Source organism: Myotis lucifugus, unplaced genomic scaffold (assembly GCF_000147115.1).
Source record: "Myotis lucifugus unplaced genomic scaffold, Myoluc2.0 scaffold_0, whole genome shotgun sequence".
NCBI lineage: Eukaryota > Metazoa > Chordata > Mammalia > Chiroptera > Vespertilionidae > Myotis > Myotis lucifugus.
Window position 1 is genome coordinate 63,229,684 of NW_005871048.1, and position 18,464 is coordinate 63,248,147.

The following is an 18,464-nucleotide window of genomic DNA, read 5'->3' on the forward strand; positions in this document are numbered from 1 at the left end:
CAGAGCATGTGTACTTCAAATGTGTGATGTGATAATTTTATTCACTGTTGCTGCTATATAGCTTCCAGCTCAATATTTTCACTACATAGAATCAATGTGGTTGACATCTGAGTTCAAAGTACAGGCAAAAATTCTGATTACTTTTTGCATCATGCAAAAGATAACTATAAAAAATAGTGCAAAACTTTTGAAGACATTATGTTAAGCAAAACAAGCCAGTCACAAAAAGGCAATTACTGAATGATTCCACTTAAATGAGATACCTAGGGTAGTCAAATTCATAGGGACAAAAAGAAGAAAAGTGGTTGCCAGGGACTGGGTGGAAGGGAGAATTGGGAGTGTTTCATGGTATAGTTTCATTTTTGCAAGATAAAAATGGTTTTGGAGATGGATGGTGATAGTGATTGCACAACAATGTGAATGTACTTACTGCTATTAAACTATACCCTTAAAAATGGTTAAGATGATAAGTTTTATGTTAGATGTATTTCAGCACAGTTAGAAATAATAATAAAAAAATACGGTATGAACAGTTGACTTCCAGTTGGATAAAAATTCTGTTAGAATGAAATCTACAAAGAAAATAGTTTCCTTTCTATTTTACCATATTAGTCATTGAAGTATCCATTCATCAGGCAGTTGATCCTCTAAGGTTGCAAATAAAATATATTATTCACTTGATAACTTATATGACCTAATTTATCTGTGATGGAAGACAATGACATTTAAAATTGGTTGCTGATATTCTCATGTCATTTACGTGAATTACTTCTTTAGACTATATCCTTTTAGTTAGAAGACAATTCAAGGCTTTCTTCCATTACTTAGGTTTAAACAGGAGGTATGATCTCATAATTATAAGTTGTCCTCTCTAATAATTACTGAATCTTAGAAATGGAGAGGATTGTAGAGGGTATCTAGTCAACCCTCCCCCTGAAAATGGAAGAGTGGGAGAAAGGCATTTCTGCGAGGCTGGAATAAGTCTGGGAGAGGGAGGAAGACAGAGAGTTTGTTCGGCGTTAGATCTCCCCAGCATGAGGCATTTAGCTTGAAAACACTAAATTCTCTAGAACCTGAGACATCTATACTGAATTATATATGCAAATGTTCTTTCAAAGCTAAATAGAAATAACATTTTGAAATTAGCTCCTAATTAATAGCTGAGTAAGAGTTATGAGTTTCAGGAAGCATAGATAGTCTGCCAGATTTAATGATTAAAAGGAAGAAGAAGAAAAAAAAAGAAAAACATTTTCTGAATAAATAATATCAAGACAACTTCATGACTAAGTACCTACTGGAGACAAAATCTGATTGGCCTGGGATTTCATAATTGCTCAAATTGAAGATGAGGTTATTTATGTTAGATTCATGCTTGAGGAAGTTCCCTAGAACTGTCTTTTTTTCTGTGTTTCACAGCACAGATGATGACTGGTGAGCATTTCTTCACTTTGGGCATGACATTCAAGACTTGGGTGCCTCAGCACAGGGTCCTTGACTGTGTTTTTCCTCCCTCTCAGAGCATTTAGTGTGTCTGTTCTGGAATTGGCCAAGTAATTCATGACTGGATTTTGAGCTTAAAGGCTACAATTTTCACAGTCTTCTAGGATGACCATCTCTTCTACACTCTTGTTTTCTGTGAAAAATACATACGAAGTCTGTGTCATGCTGGTGTGAGTCTTAAAATGTGTGACCTAGTTATAAGACATGTTAGAAACCAAGAGACAGAATTCAAGATAAAATTTTAGCAAAACAGGATGTGATGTGAGACCAAGCATATTTCTTAATGCCTTCCTTAATTAAAATAAGGATTTTCTTTTAAAACAGAGATAGTTCTGTGATATCTCTTTTGTGTCTTTGGTTAACGTTCAAGCCCTGGCGTGTACATTATTTACGATCTAGCACCTGCCTCGCACTCCAGTTGCATGGCTCATGCTCTGCTTGGCTTGTAATCCAGAAAAACACACAACTTCTTATGATGAAACACATCCTGATTGCAGGACATCTCACCAATACTGCACGCCCAGCAGGTGCTGTATTGTGTAGATTGATCTTTTTGTGTGTTCCTCTTTCCTGCGGGATGATAAGTTCCATGAGGGCGGGCATCCAATTTGTTCACCTCAGCATTCACTGGCTGGAGTACTGCTGAGACAGGCACACTCGAGCTGCTTGATAAATAGGTTTGGAGTGGAACCAAGTCTCCAATATAGCCCTATCTCACAGATTCCCACCACAGAGACAGGAAAATGGTTTTCATTTCCTGGGGCTCACACTGAATTGGGGGAAATAATTCAAAAGCCAAGAACAGTCAGTATGAATAGAACATAGATTATTCCTGAATCCTGAGAAAGGATATTTAACAAAACCTTGGCAGAGTGCAAAGCCCGAGTTACTCCAGGAAGCTTCCCCAGCCACAGGGAAGTGACTCCTTCTTAGCCCCAACCCACTCTCTAGAGAAAAGTGGGTATTACTCTAATACCCCAGGCTTAACCTGCAGTTAGGAGGGAAAGATCATTATCATACAAGGTGAAGAATGCATCAAGGAGAATTGTGCACTGAATTCCCTCTAGGTGGGATTGGAGGCCTGATGGTTTAAGTAGTTCATTCAATACCAGTAAAAGCCAAAGAAATATGAACTTTTATCACAATGGGGCTACTGACTGAAATAGAGTGGACTTCTGGTTGGTGAACCCATAGGCACTCCTTGGTAGATATCTTAGATATCACTGTCTTGGCCAAATAATAGGAGGGTGTTATGCTTATTTTCTTCTTTAAAAATAAATTATGTATCTATGCCATATTTGGGGAATTTTCTTCTCTTCAATTTAAACTGTCATATTTCAGATATGGAGGATATTCTAATCAATTGTGGGATCTGTATTCCAAAGGTAAATGTTTTGAAATCCCCCCCCCCCCCATCCTACTGCAGTAGGTTGGGCAAACTAAAGGAAACCTTTAAGTCCTCTTTGTTTCTCTTCTTGAAGACCCAGGGCAAGCCACAGTCGGGGCTGACTGGTGACTTAGCTACACTGGTCTCTTTCTAGTTTCCTAAAGGCACACCCCACATTTCCTACTCTGTTCATATTACTAAACACTGTTCTATTTCAGTAATGCCCTTGTTCCTCCAACCATTATCCCTCTCCGTTCTGACCCTGAGAAATGTACATCTTCCACAATGCTATGTAGAATAAGTAGGAAAAAATGGAATATTTACATGTTGGATGATATATGCTTTTTCTGTTCCATATTCTAGATCTCACGCATCATTCGCACTCCCCGGGGAAATGCCCTCTTAGTTGGGGTTGGTGGATCGGGAAAGCAAAGCCTGACAAGGTTGGCTTCGTTCATTGCTGGCTATACTTTCTTCCAGATCACACTGACAAGGTAACAAGGTTTAACTTTAATTAACCATGAATGGATTTGATAAACAGTTCTCAGAGGCCACCTGAAGTTAAGAATGCATTTTGCTAGGAGACATATATAATACTCTTTGTAATACTTTAAGCAATAAAACAAAATTTTTAAAAAAGAATGCATTTTGCTTATACATAAAAAAATCACAATAGTTTTTCTTCTTCATTGTTGACTTATCATCTTTCCATTTCAACTTCTGTTATGAACCGTGAAGATTTCACATTAATAATTTGCTTTTGAAACATTTCAGCATCTCATTGTGATGAATAGCTGGCTTTGTCTTTATGTTATGCATGATGCGGGTATTATGTATATTCCTTTTAGTGCATCTCAGAGGAAATTTATCCCTACTAAATGTTAATTCAGATTTCAAGAATATTAATAAACTGGAAAAATAGATGAAAAATAATACAGATTTACTTATTCAGACATTCAGAAATATTAATTGAACACCACCTATGTGTCAGGCACTGGCGATACTGAGGAGTACATGGTAAGCAAGGTAAACCTGACCTGTGTTATCACGGAGTTTACAGTAATTCAAGGTGGACAGTTAGGTGAGCAACTCAATTGATATATATGATACATAGGTGCTATCTATGATAAGGAAATAAATGCAGACCCGGTGTTGTTGAAACAGGGGGAGGACTCCTAACCTAGTCTAAGTGATGGTTAGAAAAGGCTTCCTGGAGGAAGACATGTTTCAACTAAGACCTAAATATGAGTCAAAATTATCTCACAGAAGAGGGGCAGTAGAGAATGTTCCAGGCAAAAAAATCAGCACATGTGAAGTCACATTCGAGGCCCTGGAAGAAGTTAAATATATCTGGGTGTACGGTGTATATAGTCTAAAGGATATATGTCAATTATAAGGTGGGGAAAGGAAGAGAAATGGAGTCCTTTGAAAGTGTGGATTTGGACTTTATCCTGGAGCAATAAGATACAATTAATGAGTTAACCACTGGGGGAAGCATGTCAGATTTGTATGCACAGTACAGAAAATAGGTGAAAGGAGCTAAACCAGAACAGGTACAGGGCTGTCTCAGGGATCTAGGCAAGAGATGGTAGTGCAGTGAGTGGTAGCAGTGAGAAAGGAGCAGAGGACAGACATATTCAAGAGATCATTAGGAAGTTGAGCTTTTGGATTTGGTCTATCTTGGTTCTGGCTTGGGAAACTAGATAAGTGGTACTGCTCCTCATCAAGATGGGGAACCCCAGGAGGCTTGTCATCAGATGTATGTGATATATGTGTGTGGTACAGGGAGAACTATGAAGAGAAAAGTCAACATGAAGAGATAAGCAGGGGTAATGCAGAGATGCTAAACAGAATTTTAGGGTTAATCAAGATGAGAAGCAGCAGGCCAGTTTGGGAAGTTTAGTTGGGTTAAAAATTATTAGAGGTTAATTTCTAGGTATAGGAGCAGAAAGTCTTGCCTATTGGACACTGATATAGAGCTGTGGCTTGGCACAATAGGGAAAGCATTTAGCTGACTTGTCTCATTGATGGAAGTCCATAGATACATGCACAAGCTATTTTAATCTTTAAAAGCACTTTGTAGATTAGCCTCTTTTATAGCTGAGACTCCAAGAGGCAATGTCTTACCGGAAATCCCAGATCTACCTGGGAATTGATTACAATATTACTGGTTTCTGGTCTGCCTTGACTTTCACTGCACCCACTGCCACAGTAAAAAATCTTATGACTCCCCTCTTTATGAAAAATTATTTCCTCTGCATGTCATACTGGGAATGCTCCATTACTGATGAAAAGGGTGTCAAGGCCTCCTTGCTTTCTCATAGTCTTCAAGAGACCATCCTGCTGCTAAGCCTTTGCACAGCCATGTGGCCAAAGGTCAAGGAGCAAGAGCCTCAGGTTTGGAAAGCATGGCCATTTGTTAAGGGGGGACTGTTTTTTAAAATGTGAATCTCTCAGATTTCACTTCTCTAGAAGTCTTTTTTTAAAATATTGATGCATGGTAGTGGTACTTCTAGTTCTAGGGTTTAGGTTATAGAGGTTAAAAAAGCACAGAGTATAGAAGTTAAATATTTAGTAGCTTTAAAAAAAATCAGAAGGCTATTTGCTCTTGTGCTCTGAACTCAGAGTTTATTTAATGACACAGAATTCAAATAATAATTTAGTAAGTCTGAGTCTCCAGGGCTGGAATATTTTTATTTTCACTTTTGGTGCTAATGGGCTACTCTGTACTGGGACCTCTCTAACATTTCATGATTGCAAGCTAATTTTCATCAAAGTATTGCTTTTGACAGTGAAAGATTTATATCGGAATATTTTGTAATGTTTCTACCTATTCTACTACAGTGTACTGATTGCTTAGCAAACCCTTTCATGTGGGATCCAAAGATGTATTGAGAATAACTATGTTAGGGATAAGGAGGCCACTGTTTATAATAGGGCATCTCCCTCATCCCATATAATGAAGGCTTGAAATGATTTAGTTTAGTTTGATTTAATTTGTGAGGTATCTTCTAAAATATCATTGCAGATGGTGCTTAGTATATATTCCAATTGGTCTCTTCTATTATCATTACCAAAAATATTTACAAAAGGAAACATAAACACATCCAGGTGACATTTAGTTGTGGTAAACAGTACATTTTTGTTCCAGGTTTACTTTTCACTCTAGATCTCTTTTTTGTTTGTAAAACATTAATTATAATGCTTCACAAAATGTGGAGTTTTAAAAATCAATTTGTCTTTGCAAGTAAATGTGTTACTCGATATTAACTAGACTTATTGTGATTATTTCACTATATATATATATATATATATATATATATATATATATCATTATGTTGTATACCTGAGATTAGTATACAGCAGTTAAACCTCAATAAAAAAAATAGTTCTTGACTTTAGTAAACAGCAAAGTACTCAAAACTTTACCAAGATGCTGCACTTCTATTACTCCCTATGGAATAGCTATTAGAAACTGAAAGAAAAATTTTAAAAATAAGTTTAATATTTGTAAGTAAATATAATGAACCAGTAACATTCACTTACATTTAAATGCCCATCTGATGCAATAATATCAGCATTCTTTTGCTTAATTAAATGGCATAAAGCATTGTTTTAAGGATCTTTCCTTCACATCAAAATAATTTAGCTAATGACACAATGACAATATTTCCTTAGATCCTACAACACATCAAATCTGATGGAAGACCTGAAAATTTTGTATAGAACAGCTGGTCAGCAAGGCAAAGGAATCACTTTTATTTTCACGGACAGTGAGATTAAGGATGAGTCATTTTTGGAATATATGAACAACGTTTTATCATCGGGTGAGGTAGGCGCTCATTTATTGTTCATGTATTTTGTTTCTTCAGATTCCCTCCAACTTTAGTGCTGTCTGTATTTCCTTGCATGAGAGTTTTGAATAAGTGCTATTATTGGGGGTTAGGTGATCAGTATAAAGAATGGCTTTTTCTATTGGGTTTTTGGAGAATAAAACCCCAAAATGTGGAGCTATCCATTTAAAACCTCAATGAGTGCTCCAAGTGAAAAATGAAAAAACAGAAGAGGGAGGTTATAAGAACAGGCTATGACTTTGTAGTGAATAATAGAATCGCTCGTGTATTTTAAAAAGTGGTGTATCTCACTTGAAGGCTGTTGGTTAATTTCCTAAAGGCGAGTTTAAGAACACACATGGAAGAAAGACATTGTACAAATCGAGCTACCTGTTTCCATCTGTTTCCATAGGTCTGTACTGAATTTGAATGTCTGCACTTTTTTCAGGTCTCCAACCTATTTGCTCGTGATGAAGTTGATGAAATTAACAGTGATCTCATACCAGTCATGAAAAGAGAACACCCCAGACGTCCTCCGACCAACGAGAACCTGTATGAGTACTTCATGAGTCGGGTCCGGCAGAACCTCCACATTGTGCTCTGCTTTTCGCCGGTGGGGGAGAAATTTCGAAATCGAGCTTTGAAGTTCCCTGCCCTGATTTCAGGATGCACTGTTGACTGGTTCAGCCGATGGCCGAAGGACGCCTTAATTGCTGGTTAGTGTGGTGGGAAGTCTTATGTCGAAGTGTCCGGTTTCCAGTGTTTGTTCACATTCTGTGCTGTGTGCTGTCACTGTACTGGATTGAGTCAAAAGTCACTTTGTCCAAGGTTAGAGGACAAATTTTCTAATTTTTCCCAAAGCATGGTTGTGTGTGTGTGTGTATGTGTGTGTGTGTGTGTGTGTGTGTGTGTGTGTGTTTGTGTGTGTGTGAGATCTCCAGCCTGTACCCCTTTGGGTTAATGGACAGTGTTCTAGTTCTGAAACTATGTCTCAAGTGGGTCGCAGGCAGGCTCTGGAATGTCACAGGAAGCCACTAAGATTTTTAATTTGATACCATTTCTGTTCCTTCATCGGTGGATTGGCCGACCTACCAGTAGTTTAAGCCATGTGTCTCATGGATGTTTCTTTTCGTGGCTGCAGTGCTGGATATTAAATTGGAAATCATTATCCAGCAATCCTCTGATGGTGTCTGTCCTTAGAAAAGGATGATAACCAGAGTGTTCTGTGGCTGGGACCCCTAATGCTGCTGCTTTTGTCTAGTCGTCCATCCTTTGGGACATTAATGCTTCTCTTACTCTGTGAATAGATTGAACATAAAAGTAGGAAAGGAGATATTAGAGAGCACTCATTTAGTTCAATGTCTTTCCCAGCTTTTGATGAGAAATTATCTGTGGATATTTTAGGTGGTGGAGATACTTATGTTTCACCTCTGACCTACTGCATCAGAACCTCAGGGGAACCCTGATTCAATGGCAGTGGCTGTCAAACTTTTTCTCTGATTATTGTATTTTAATTATAATTAAAATTAAGAAGAGTCTTCTATCCCAGTAAAACCTCACAGGTAGCCATAGTAGGTAAAACAGTGAAAAGTGGAGCCTCCTCTTTCACCCCACCTCACTCCTGCCTCCCTCACCTGCTCTCCAGCTCTGTGGTACCCAGTGAGAGAATGACTCATTAGCGTGTCTCCTGTCTTTTATAGGAGGGGCAACTGGGGATGATGAGCTGAGGGACTTGACTCGTCAGAGGCATAAGAAAACAGTAGCATCAATATTTTGACTAGAAGCCATATCTATATTTTAAACAAACTCTTATCCACTCGGGAAGTTTTGTTTTTAAGATACTACTACTGAAAATTATGGTTTTCCAATGTGTGATTTTAATATATTTGAAGGACAACTGTACAGTTTTCTCTTTTATCATATAACGGTTGAGAAAAGGCCAGTGATGTAAAATTTAAGTCCTATTAAGTGTAAACTTAAAAATTCCTTGAAGTCGGATATGAATGCAGTGCACAAAATGACAGTATTTAAGAGCTATGCAATGACAGTATTTAAGAGCTATGCTATATTAAAGTTTACTATGAGATGTAATCATTAGTATGCAAGTACTTTGTAAACTATCATGTAAGGTACTATTATTTACAAAAATAATTTCAGATGACAATCACAATAATACACCATAATTAAGATCATTTAATTTAAATATGGAGCCCTTTCTGCCAAGTCCATGTTTTGATCATCCCTTCTTTCACAAGACAGAGGTCTTATTGATTCTACCTTTGTTTATTTCTCACAAATCTGTCCCATAGTTTTAAATCTCATGGCATCAACTCAAGTCAAGATTACATGGTCAGGGAAACTTACATTTGTGTCCTCAGTTCCTTGCAAGTGTTCTGACCTTCATGCATACATCTATTTGTTCACTTATTCAGAACGTATTTATTGAGTGTATTGAGCCAGGTGTGTGGGAGGGCAAGACAGACTTGTTTCTTCACTCCAGATTCTCCTCCCAGCAGGCTCGTGCACAGCCTCTGACATAATCTGCCTCATCAATATTATTTCCAGTGTGGTCTCTCCTCTGGCTTGAAATCAGTGCACTTCACTGCCTACTTGACGCACCGTCATGGATGTTTCACAGGATCCTTAAACTCAATATATTTGAAATAGAACTGGTTCTCCTCTGGCCTCTCTCTCCCAGGAGGTCCCATCATCATCCCTTAAACTGCAATCAGAGATCTCTAGTCTTTAGCACCTTTCACCCTTCGACTCTCAGATCTATTCCATCATCAAGTCATGTCAACGTTATCTTCTAAATATTGGTGGAATCTACTCAACTCTTTCTCCTTCACTGATACCCGAGGCCAAGCAATCACTGCCACTCACCTGAAAAACCCAAATAGCTTTCTAATGGTCTTTCCTCCTCTTTACCTGCCTCCCATCGATCTCACACTGATAAGCAGTCTCTGTTACTTGCATAGATGTAGATGCTGCTCCACAGTGACCACATTAATTTAGTGATCAGTTACTATTGGTGAAAAGATTCCACTTTTATTTCTTTGCCAACTATCACCTGATAGGTTTGTTCACTTCATTCCTTTTATTTATTTTCCTTTTTATTGGCCGCATTTCTGTTTGCAACTCTTACGTACGTTATTCAATATCTTAAGTCTTTTTAAAGAAAATCCATAGGCCATCTTTTCTAAGATTCATAAAAATGGTTATGATAAGATTTAACTGCATTATATGAAACCCTTTAAAGTTCCTTGGGGTTGAGACCAAGTGTCATCCTCCTCTTTTATTCCATGGCACCACACAGTGGTGGGTGTGTAGCAGACACTTAATATGTATGTGTGATTGATTAGCTCTGGCTTTGTGGCCTATTCTTATACAAGGAAATGCTGTCTTAGAACTGGCCCTGTGTTTGGAACTGTTGGGAAGATAAAAGTGAACAACAGGAGGTTTTACCCAAACATTTTTAAATGATTCTGCAAATTAGAATTGACTGCAAATGACTAGCTGCTACATTTAAGAACAAATTGGCCCAGGGATAAAAAAAAATTAGTGATGAACAATCCACAGCCAAATGCAGTCAGAGTGTGAGGGAATTAAGGATTTGACAGGTTCTGAGTAAAAAAAAATGATATTGTTAAATATGAGTACCAAGTAGGCACTGATTTCTGAGTTATTTGTACCACTTTTGTCCTTATGTAAACCATACAACAGGCTGGTTGCTGACCAGAAGCTGCAGCTGTGTAGAAGAGACTTCTTTGCATAAGTACCAGAAAACAAAGTGTGATGATAGATTTAAAGTCTGTGATAGTTTTATACATGAAAAGGAAGATAAAATTATTGATGTCATAGGCCTGGGACCAAAAATGCTGACTTATATCTACTTGGTTAGGGCTAAAAATGGTATGGAGTCCTAAGAAATAATAAGTCTTCAAAAAATAGCCAGTTAACTTTTACCATGGTAATTCATGTTCATATTTCCCGTGCTGTCATCTCTATTCTTTCTTTCTAGTGTCTGAACACTTCCTTTCTTCCTATGATATTGACTGCAGTCTGAAAACCAAGAAGGAAGTGGTCCAGTGCATGGGCTCCTTCCAGGATGGGGTAGCTGAGAAGTGTGTTGATTATTTCCAGAGATTCCGACGTTCTACCCACGTGACTCCCAAGTCATACCTGTCCTTCATTCAGGGCTACAAGTTCATATATGGAGAGAAGCATGTGGAAGTGCAAACTCTGGCCAACAGGTAAGTGTGAAGTTCAAATATGGGGTTATTTTACAGCAGTCACTCTCAACGAGGGCAAATTTACTCCTAGTGGGCATTTTTGTTTGTTAAAACTCCAGTGATGGGGGCATGGAGCAGTCCTCCTGGCATCAAATAAGTGGAGGTCAGGGCTGCTGCTAGACATCCTTCAGTGCATGGGACAACCTCTACATCAAAGAATTGTTCACCCCAAGTGCCAACAGTGCTAGGGTTGAGAAAACCTTCTCTCAAGCCTGTTCAAAGGTTTATGGCTGCTAGGGGCTTTATTCTTGCCCAACAGGAAAAAATGTTGCCAAGTGTTTATGTGGCCTACCACTTTGTCTAATATTGACTGACATAATTATAGAAATATTAGACCTGGAAGGAAGCTGAGGACCCAGACATCCCCTCCTCCCTCTCTTGCTATCCTTTCTGAGTATCTAGGATACTCTGTTTCCTGCTTATATTCACTGTATATAAGTGAATACCTACTTCGCTGAGGTTTGTTCCATATTTCATTCTCTACCCTACTCTTTTCTGACCACTTACATCTTCTGCCTGAATATGGACAGAATAAGCCAGGGTTGTTACATGAGGAACACCTGGGTGAGTGATTATACTAAATAACTCTGAGGGCTCCAGTCTTTAAGATGCATTGATTCAGGCTCAGGCAGGTAGCTAGTCCCTTCACGATGTTGTTCTGATGATTTTAAATTCATTTCTCCTCTTGATCCTAAATCTTCCTGTTTTTAACCTCATTGGTCTCCTTTGTTAAAAAAATATTTTTATTGATTTGAGAGAGGGAGTGAGAGAGATAGAAACATCAATGATGAGAGAAAATCATTGATTGGCTACCCTTTGCAGCCCCCTATTGAGGGTTGAGCCCACAACCTGGGCATGTGCCCTTGACTGGAATCGAACCCTGGACCTTTCAGTCCACAAGCTGACGCTTTATCCACTGAGCCAAACCAGCTAGGGCTCATTGGTCTCTTTCAAAAAGTGGAAGTCATTGATTCTCCTTCCTCCATGATAGGCCTTCAAACATTTGAAGTCTATTGTCATTTAACTAAACTTCATTAAACATGTTTCCTGCAGGATATAAATGCTAGATCCACTGATGTTCCTCATGTTAGGCAGAATATTTAAAAAAATATATATTTTATTGATCTCAGAGAGGAAGAAAGTGGGAGAGAGAGATGGAAACATCAATGATAAAGCTTTGATCGGCTGCCTCATGCAGGTCCCCTATTGGGGATCTAGCCTGCAACTAGGGCATGTGCCATGACTGGAAATTGAACTGTGACCTCCTGGTTCATAGGTCGATGCTCAACCATTGAGCAACACTGGCCAGGCATACAGAATATTTTTAGCAGGTTCTCTCTTCCCACACACAGTCTATGGAAAACACACCAATGTCTTTAGGCTGGAATCAAGCCTGGACCCATCCCTTTTTATCAAGCCCTGCTGGATTTGCTGTTTGTATGTATACTCAGTCTTCAAATATGGCCATTACTATCTATAATATAGACCACTTGGAAAATGTGGCCAGCTACCACAAAATTAACATTGCTTTCTTGGATTTTCAATCTCAGAATGAATACTGGATTGAAAAAGCTAAAAGAAGCTTCAGAGTCTGTTGCAGCTCTGAGCAAAGAACTGGAAGTGAAAGAAAAGGAGCTACAAGTGGCAAACTATAAAGCTGACACGGTGGGTGAACATTCACATGTGTACCACATTTATTTTGAATTCCTGATTCACAAATGTTAATGATATATAGATATGCAAGTTGCTAAGTTATAGCCACGAAAGTGAAAAATACTAATTTCCATTACCATAGAATACTCTTAGTTTTATATATGAAAAATTGTATAAGTGGACAAAATCAAGAAACCAAGGCAAAAATGTGCCCTTTCAGCTGGGTCTAGTTTTTGACGAGGCTTTTTTGTTTGTTCGTTATATATTGAATTAGGTCTTAAAAGAAGTGACGATGAAGGCACAGGCTGCCGAGAAGGTGAAGGCTGAGGTACAGAAGGTAAAGGACAAAGCACAAGCCATTGTAGACGGCATCTCTAAGGACAAAGCCATTGCAGAAGAGAAACTGGAAGCAGCCAAACCAGCGTTAGAAGAAGCCGAAGCAGCCCTGCAGGTAAATGTGCGATATAACAGATGTCAAGCATAGGGCCAAGGAGGAAAACTAAGAAAAGACGAGTAACAACAGGAAATGCTTCAGACCAAAGTGCTCTCCACGGGAACAACTTCAAGTAATATTTTTTTGCTTGGAGATGTTACTAGCTCTTTATATATTTTGCACGTGCTACTTCCCATCTCTTTTCCTCACTCATGATTGATAGGCAGTGCCATATCATGGCAGTCAGCAGTCCTTGGTTCTCATGTTCACTGTTACCAATAAGCTATGTGACATTGGGAAAGACACATAAAATTTCTCAAATATCATTTCCTCACTCATTTCTTGAGGACACAGGAGTGGGTCTGTAAGCCATAACATTTCTGAGTTTATCTATGAATTATCCATATGACAAACTACTGATCTAAAGTTGCTCATTAATGTCAGAGTTTGAGCAGGCTTCCAACACAAATATTTGATTCAATTGTGTGGCAATAACAAATAGTGCAATTAGAAAGGAGGTTGGATTCTGAGTAAATATGATGAGTTTAATGAACTAGACCCATGGTCGGCAAACTGCAGCTCGAGAACCACATGCGGCTCTTTGGCCCCTTGAGTGTGGCTCTTTCACAAAATACCACGTGCGGGCGCACGTAGAGTGTGATTGAAACTTCGTGGCCCATGCACAGAAGTCGGTTTTCGGGCTGGGCGAGTCTATTTTGAAGAAGTACTGTTGATATTTGGCTCTGTTGACTGAGTTTGCCGACCACTGAACTAGACCATACCCTAAAGGGCTGGTCCAGTTTTGAAGTCTCAATTTAAGATTTTTGGGGGCTCAATTTAAGATTGCTTTTACTTCAGCCTTACTCATTTACTGCCTTATGTTACTGATTCTTGGCCTAAAAAGCTGCTGGAGAAAGGGAAAAGCTGCTGATGTGTCTACTGCTAATTCAAGTTACATAACCTCAACTGAGCATGCACCATTATTTGATAATGTAATTGTTACTTTTTTACAAGTTCCTTAGTACATTTCCGGAAACATTTCTGGAACTTTTTGATCCAAGTTAAGTCTTTAAGCCAGCGGTTCTCAACCTGTGGGTCGCCAACCTGTGGGTCGCGACCCCTTTGGGGGTCCAACGACCCTTTCACAAGGGGTCGCCTAAGACCATCGGAAACACATATATAATTACATATTGTTTTTGTGATTAATCACTATGCTTTAATTATGTTCAATTTGTAACAATGAAAATACATCCTGCATATCAGATATTTACATTACGATTCATAACAGTAGCAAAATTACAGTTATGAAGTAGCAACAAAAATAATTTTATGGTTGGGGGTCACCACAACATGAGGAACTGTATTAAAGGGTCACGGCATTAGGAAGGTTGAGAACCACTGCTTTAAACTTTCTGAGTCAATATACAATATATGAATTAGATTTTGCCTTCTCTTTTATCTCTCCAACTTTTCACATTGCACTTATATTTGACATGCCTTTCCTTGCTGCTTCACTATTCCACCATGCACTGTCTTCCTTAGACCTTGAAGTCCTCCAGGGTCTCCAGTCTGTCAGATTGGTGGGCACCTCATCTCTCCTCTTGTTGAGGTATGATTGACATGCAAAAAGCTGTACCTATTTAATGTGTACAAACTGATGAGTTTGGGGACAAGTATACACCCATGAAACCATCAACAACATAAGGCCATAGAAATATCTATCACCTCCGAATGTTTCCTCCTGCTCCCTTTAATATTATTATTATTTATGGTAAGAATACAACATAAGATCTATCCTCTTAACAAATTTTAGGTATATAATACAGTATTGTTAACTATAGGCATTATGCTGTTTACATCTCTAGAATTTATTTATCTTGCATGACTGAAACTTTGTACTCTTTGACCATCACCTCCTCATTTCTCCTCCCCCTCAACCCCTGGCAACTACCATTTTACTCTCTGCTTCTATGAGTCTTACCATTTTAGATTCTACATATAAATGAGATCATACAGTATTTATCTTTCTGTGTTTAACTTTTTTCACAAACCGTAATGTCCTCTAGATCCATCCATGTCATAAGTGCATTTCTTTCTCTTTTTAAAGGCTGAATTATATGTCTTATAATTCAAAACATTTTCTTTATCCATTTACCTATCGGCGGACATTCAGGTTGCTTTCATATCTATTGTGAATAATGCCGCAGTGAACATGGGATGCAGATATCTCTGAGGATGAGATCCTGATCTTTATCCTCTCCCGCACCTCTTTTAGGCATCTGAGCATCTCTGAAAGTGTCTGATGAACAGAAAGAAGACAATGAAAGTATAAAGAAACTTCTAAACCTTTATTGAACTCATAATTTCTAATGGCATCATAGGAATAGAGCATATGGCATCTCAGGTTTTGCTTAAAGTCCTGCATTTTCCCAAGACTTCAAAGGCTTAGCATCTCTTTTAATATTATAAAGTACTTTCCAGTATCATCCTAATTTAATGCTCTCTGTCAATAAATGATCCTGCATTATGTAATCATCAGTGCAGAAATGTGTGGGAACTGGGGTAAGATGATCGGGGTTGTGCAAGATGATTTTTATTAATTTCTTTCATTGGTTCTGTCTCCATCTTTTTGCCTCTTTGGGAACTTTTGAAATTTTAAAATATGGTACTACCAGTGTATACAAAGAAAGTTCCAGGTACATCCAAACTCTAACATTTTGGCATCATAAATCGATACAACAAATAAGGTAACAGCAAAGAATGTGTCTCTTCCTATCTCAATGCTAATCGGCTCGACGTAAACATACAAAATGCCTCCAGATGTTAAATAACTATTATATTGCAATGATGTATGGGAATTATATAACAGTCATATTGCTTTGCATGCTGAGAAGAGAGGATTTCAATACTTAGCTGAAATAGTTTTAACTTCATTTACAACCTTCTCTCCAACTTCTTTTACCTAGGTACCCAATTCTGTTTGAAAATTCCCCTTTCTAAAGCTAAAGTAAAATAAGCATGTTCAGCTCTTAAGGTTTATATAACTTTAATTTGACCCTGCATTTCCCATTGGCTGCTATCATATTTCTCTCCTTTCTTTTATAGCCACACATCTCAAAGAAAGATCGATCTGCCATCTCTGATGTTGTTCCCCTTCCCCCGCCCCCAATTCTTCACTTCCTGCTGTCTAGCTTTCACAAATACTAGTCTATTGAAACAAATCTTTTCAAAGTATATAGTTACATTCCTGTTTATCAAGTTTAGTGGTTTCCTTCTTTTCTTTCTCAGTCCTTGGAGAAAAGATCATTAGCTTTGATGAGAAGGTCATTGGGTATGACCATCCCTTCTTTGGCAGGAGGGATGCAGATGCAGATAAGATGGAAGGTTTTCAAGATCTGGGAGGAATGGATGTACACTATTTGTCTAAAGAGTGTACCATATCTGATTTTTATATTTAATATTTACCACTACTTATTCCAAAAGGAGTTTAAGAGAGAGAGAGAGCCAGTTACTATCAACCAGAATGATTCTATGTGACTATTAAATAATTTATGCCATAAGAATCTCTGTACTGGAAATGGAACAGAACTTTTCTAACAGCTTAGTGAAATTCTTATTGCTCAAGTTCTGTCACTTAAAGGTCAGTTTCCAGCTAAGAAACCTCTAATTATTCAATCTGTCAGCCCCGGGGCTACCCGCTAGTGTCAGTCCACTGTGACAAGTCAGAGTTACTTAAGAGAGAGAGGCAGATTCTTGACCTACATAACTAACGCGTCAAAAAGCACTGCAAATACTGGAGTTTTCCTGGTGGAGGGTCCCTGGTATCTGCATAAGTGCTGATGATTCTTTTTTTCTTTCAGATTACACTCTTCTCTTTTCTGACACTAAGTGGTCTGTACAGTTTTAGGGAAGTCACAGCTTATCCACTCAGCATTGGAACTTTTGGGGACATGGGTTTGTTTGGGATTAAATACACATCTAGCCCCCATGACTGCATCTGTTTAAAAATGCTTGTTTTCCTCTGTCAGAATCGTAGCATTTAGAGATGAAAGGCTTGTCCGCACTTTCTCATCTGAGACTGGATGCTAACATCCTTTCCTCCCCCAGACCATCAAGCCTTCAGACATCGCCACCGTCCGCACGCTGGGCCGGCCCCCTCACCTCATCATGAGGATCATGGATTGTGTGCTGCTGCTGTTTCAAAGGAAAGTCAATGCAGTGAAAATTGACCCGGAAAAAAGCTGTACAATTCCTTCCTGGCAGGAATCTTTAAAACTGATGACTGCAGGGAACTTTTTACAGAACCTACAGGTTGGTCGTTCAAATTTTTATCACTTTGTAGAATTTCTTCATATATAAAACATGAGTAATTTATCATTTATATGTTTGCAACTATCTTCTTCCACTTTCTACCTTAGTTGCTCATTCCATTAATAGTGTATTTTGATAAGCAGACGTTCTTAACTTTACTAGTAATGTAGTCCAGTTTTTCAATATTTTCCTTAAGTGCTCTCTGCACTCTGTTTAGGAAATCTTTGCCCACCTCTAAGGCAGAATAAATGCTTCTGAGTTTTTTTTCTAGAAGTTTTATCTGTCATATTTAGATCTTGAGACAATTAATTGGGAATACCCAACCCACATCCACTTCCCAAGTGATAATTTTAGCACTATCTTTCGTTCAGTTTTTAATTCAGCATTGCCCAGTGGCTACTGTGGCTACATTATCTTACAGCAGCTATAACAATAAGTAGCTTATGAAACTAGTGGGCCACACAGACTTATCCCAAATAAATAAAATATGAAACTTGTGTTCAGACAGGTCTGAATGAGATTGTGTTTTATCCCACATTACATTTCTTCTGTGAAGGCTTGTTTCACTGAGTTATTTAGGCACCATTTTTTTTCTACTTGAAAAACATTTAATCATCCTCTTTTAGGTGATCAAACACCACTTTTAAAAGGTCCAAAGTCCTTGTTTGATCAGTATTTTCTTTTGATGTAAGAAGGTATTCTTGATACATTTCTGCTACTATTTAAAATTTTTTATTCCTCAAGAAGATAACAATTCTTTCATATTCTTGATAGTCCTATGATTAAAAATTAATTCATCACCCTCAAGGCCTAATGTCTAAGTTATTATCTGCATATTTCAGGCGAGTTAATAGAACCTCTGTCTGAATGTATTAAGGATTTAGTTGCTGCTAAATGCTAAATATATATGTCCTTAGGCTAAATATCTCTTGGTGTATTTGTTTTCCATTGTTGATTTTACAGGTTTGTAATTTACCTATTTAGGATTAATGACATGAAAATTTTATTGCTTCTGAAATTCTAATAACCATTTTAGTGTTCATCACTGAAATACT

General features: G+C 38.1%; 1 protein-coding gene across 1 annotated transcript in view; it reads left to right on the forward strand.

The window, feature by feature from the left end:
* Positions 1-18,464, forward strand: part of DNAH5 (dynein axonemal heavy chain 5) — a 212,465-nt gene that overhangs the window by 148,412 nt on the left and 45,589 nt on the right. The window contains 7 exon segments of the mRNA XM_023752286.1: positions 3,251-3,381; positions 6,566-6,719; positions 7,169-7,436; positions 10,742-10,973; positions 12,563-12,677; positions 12,940-13,116; positions 17,206-17,409. Coding sequence (XP_023608054.1) covers positions 3,251-3,381; positions 6,566-6,719; positions 7,169-7,436; positions 10,742-10,973; positions 12,563-12,677; positions 12,940-13,116; positions 17,206-17,409 — 1,281 coding nt within the window.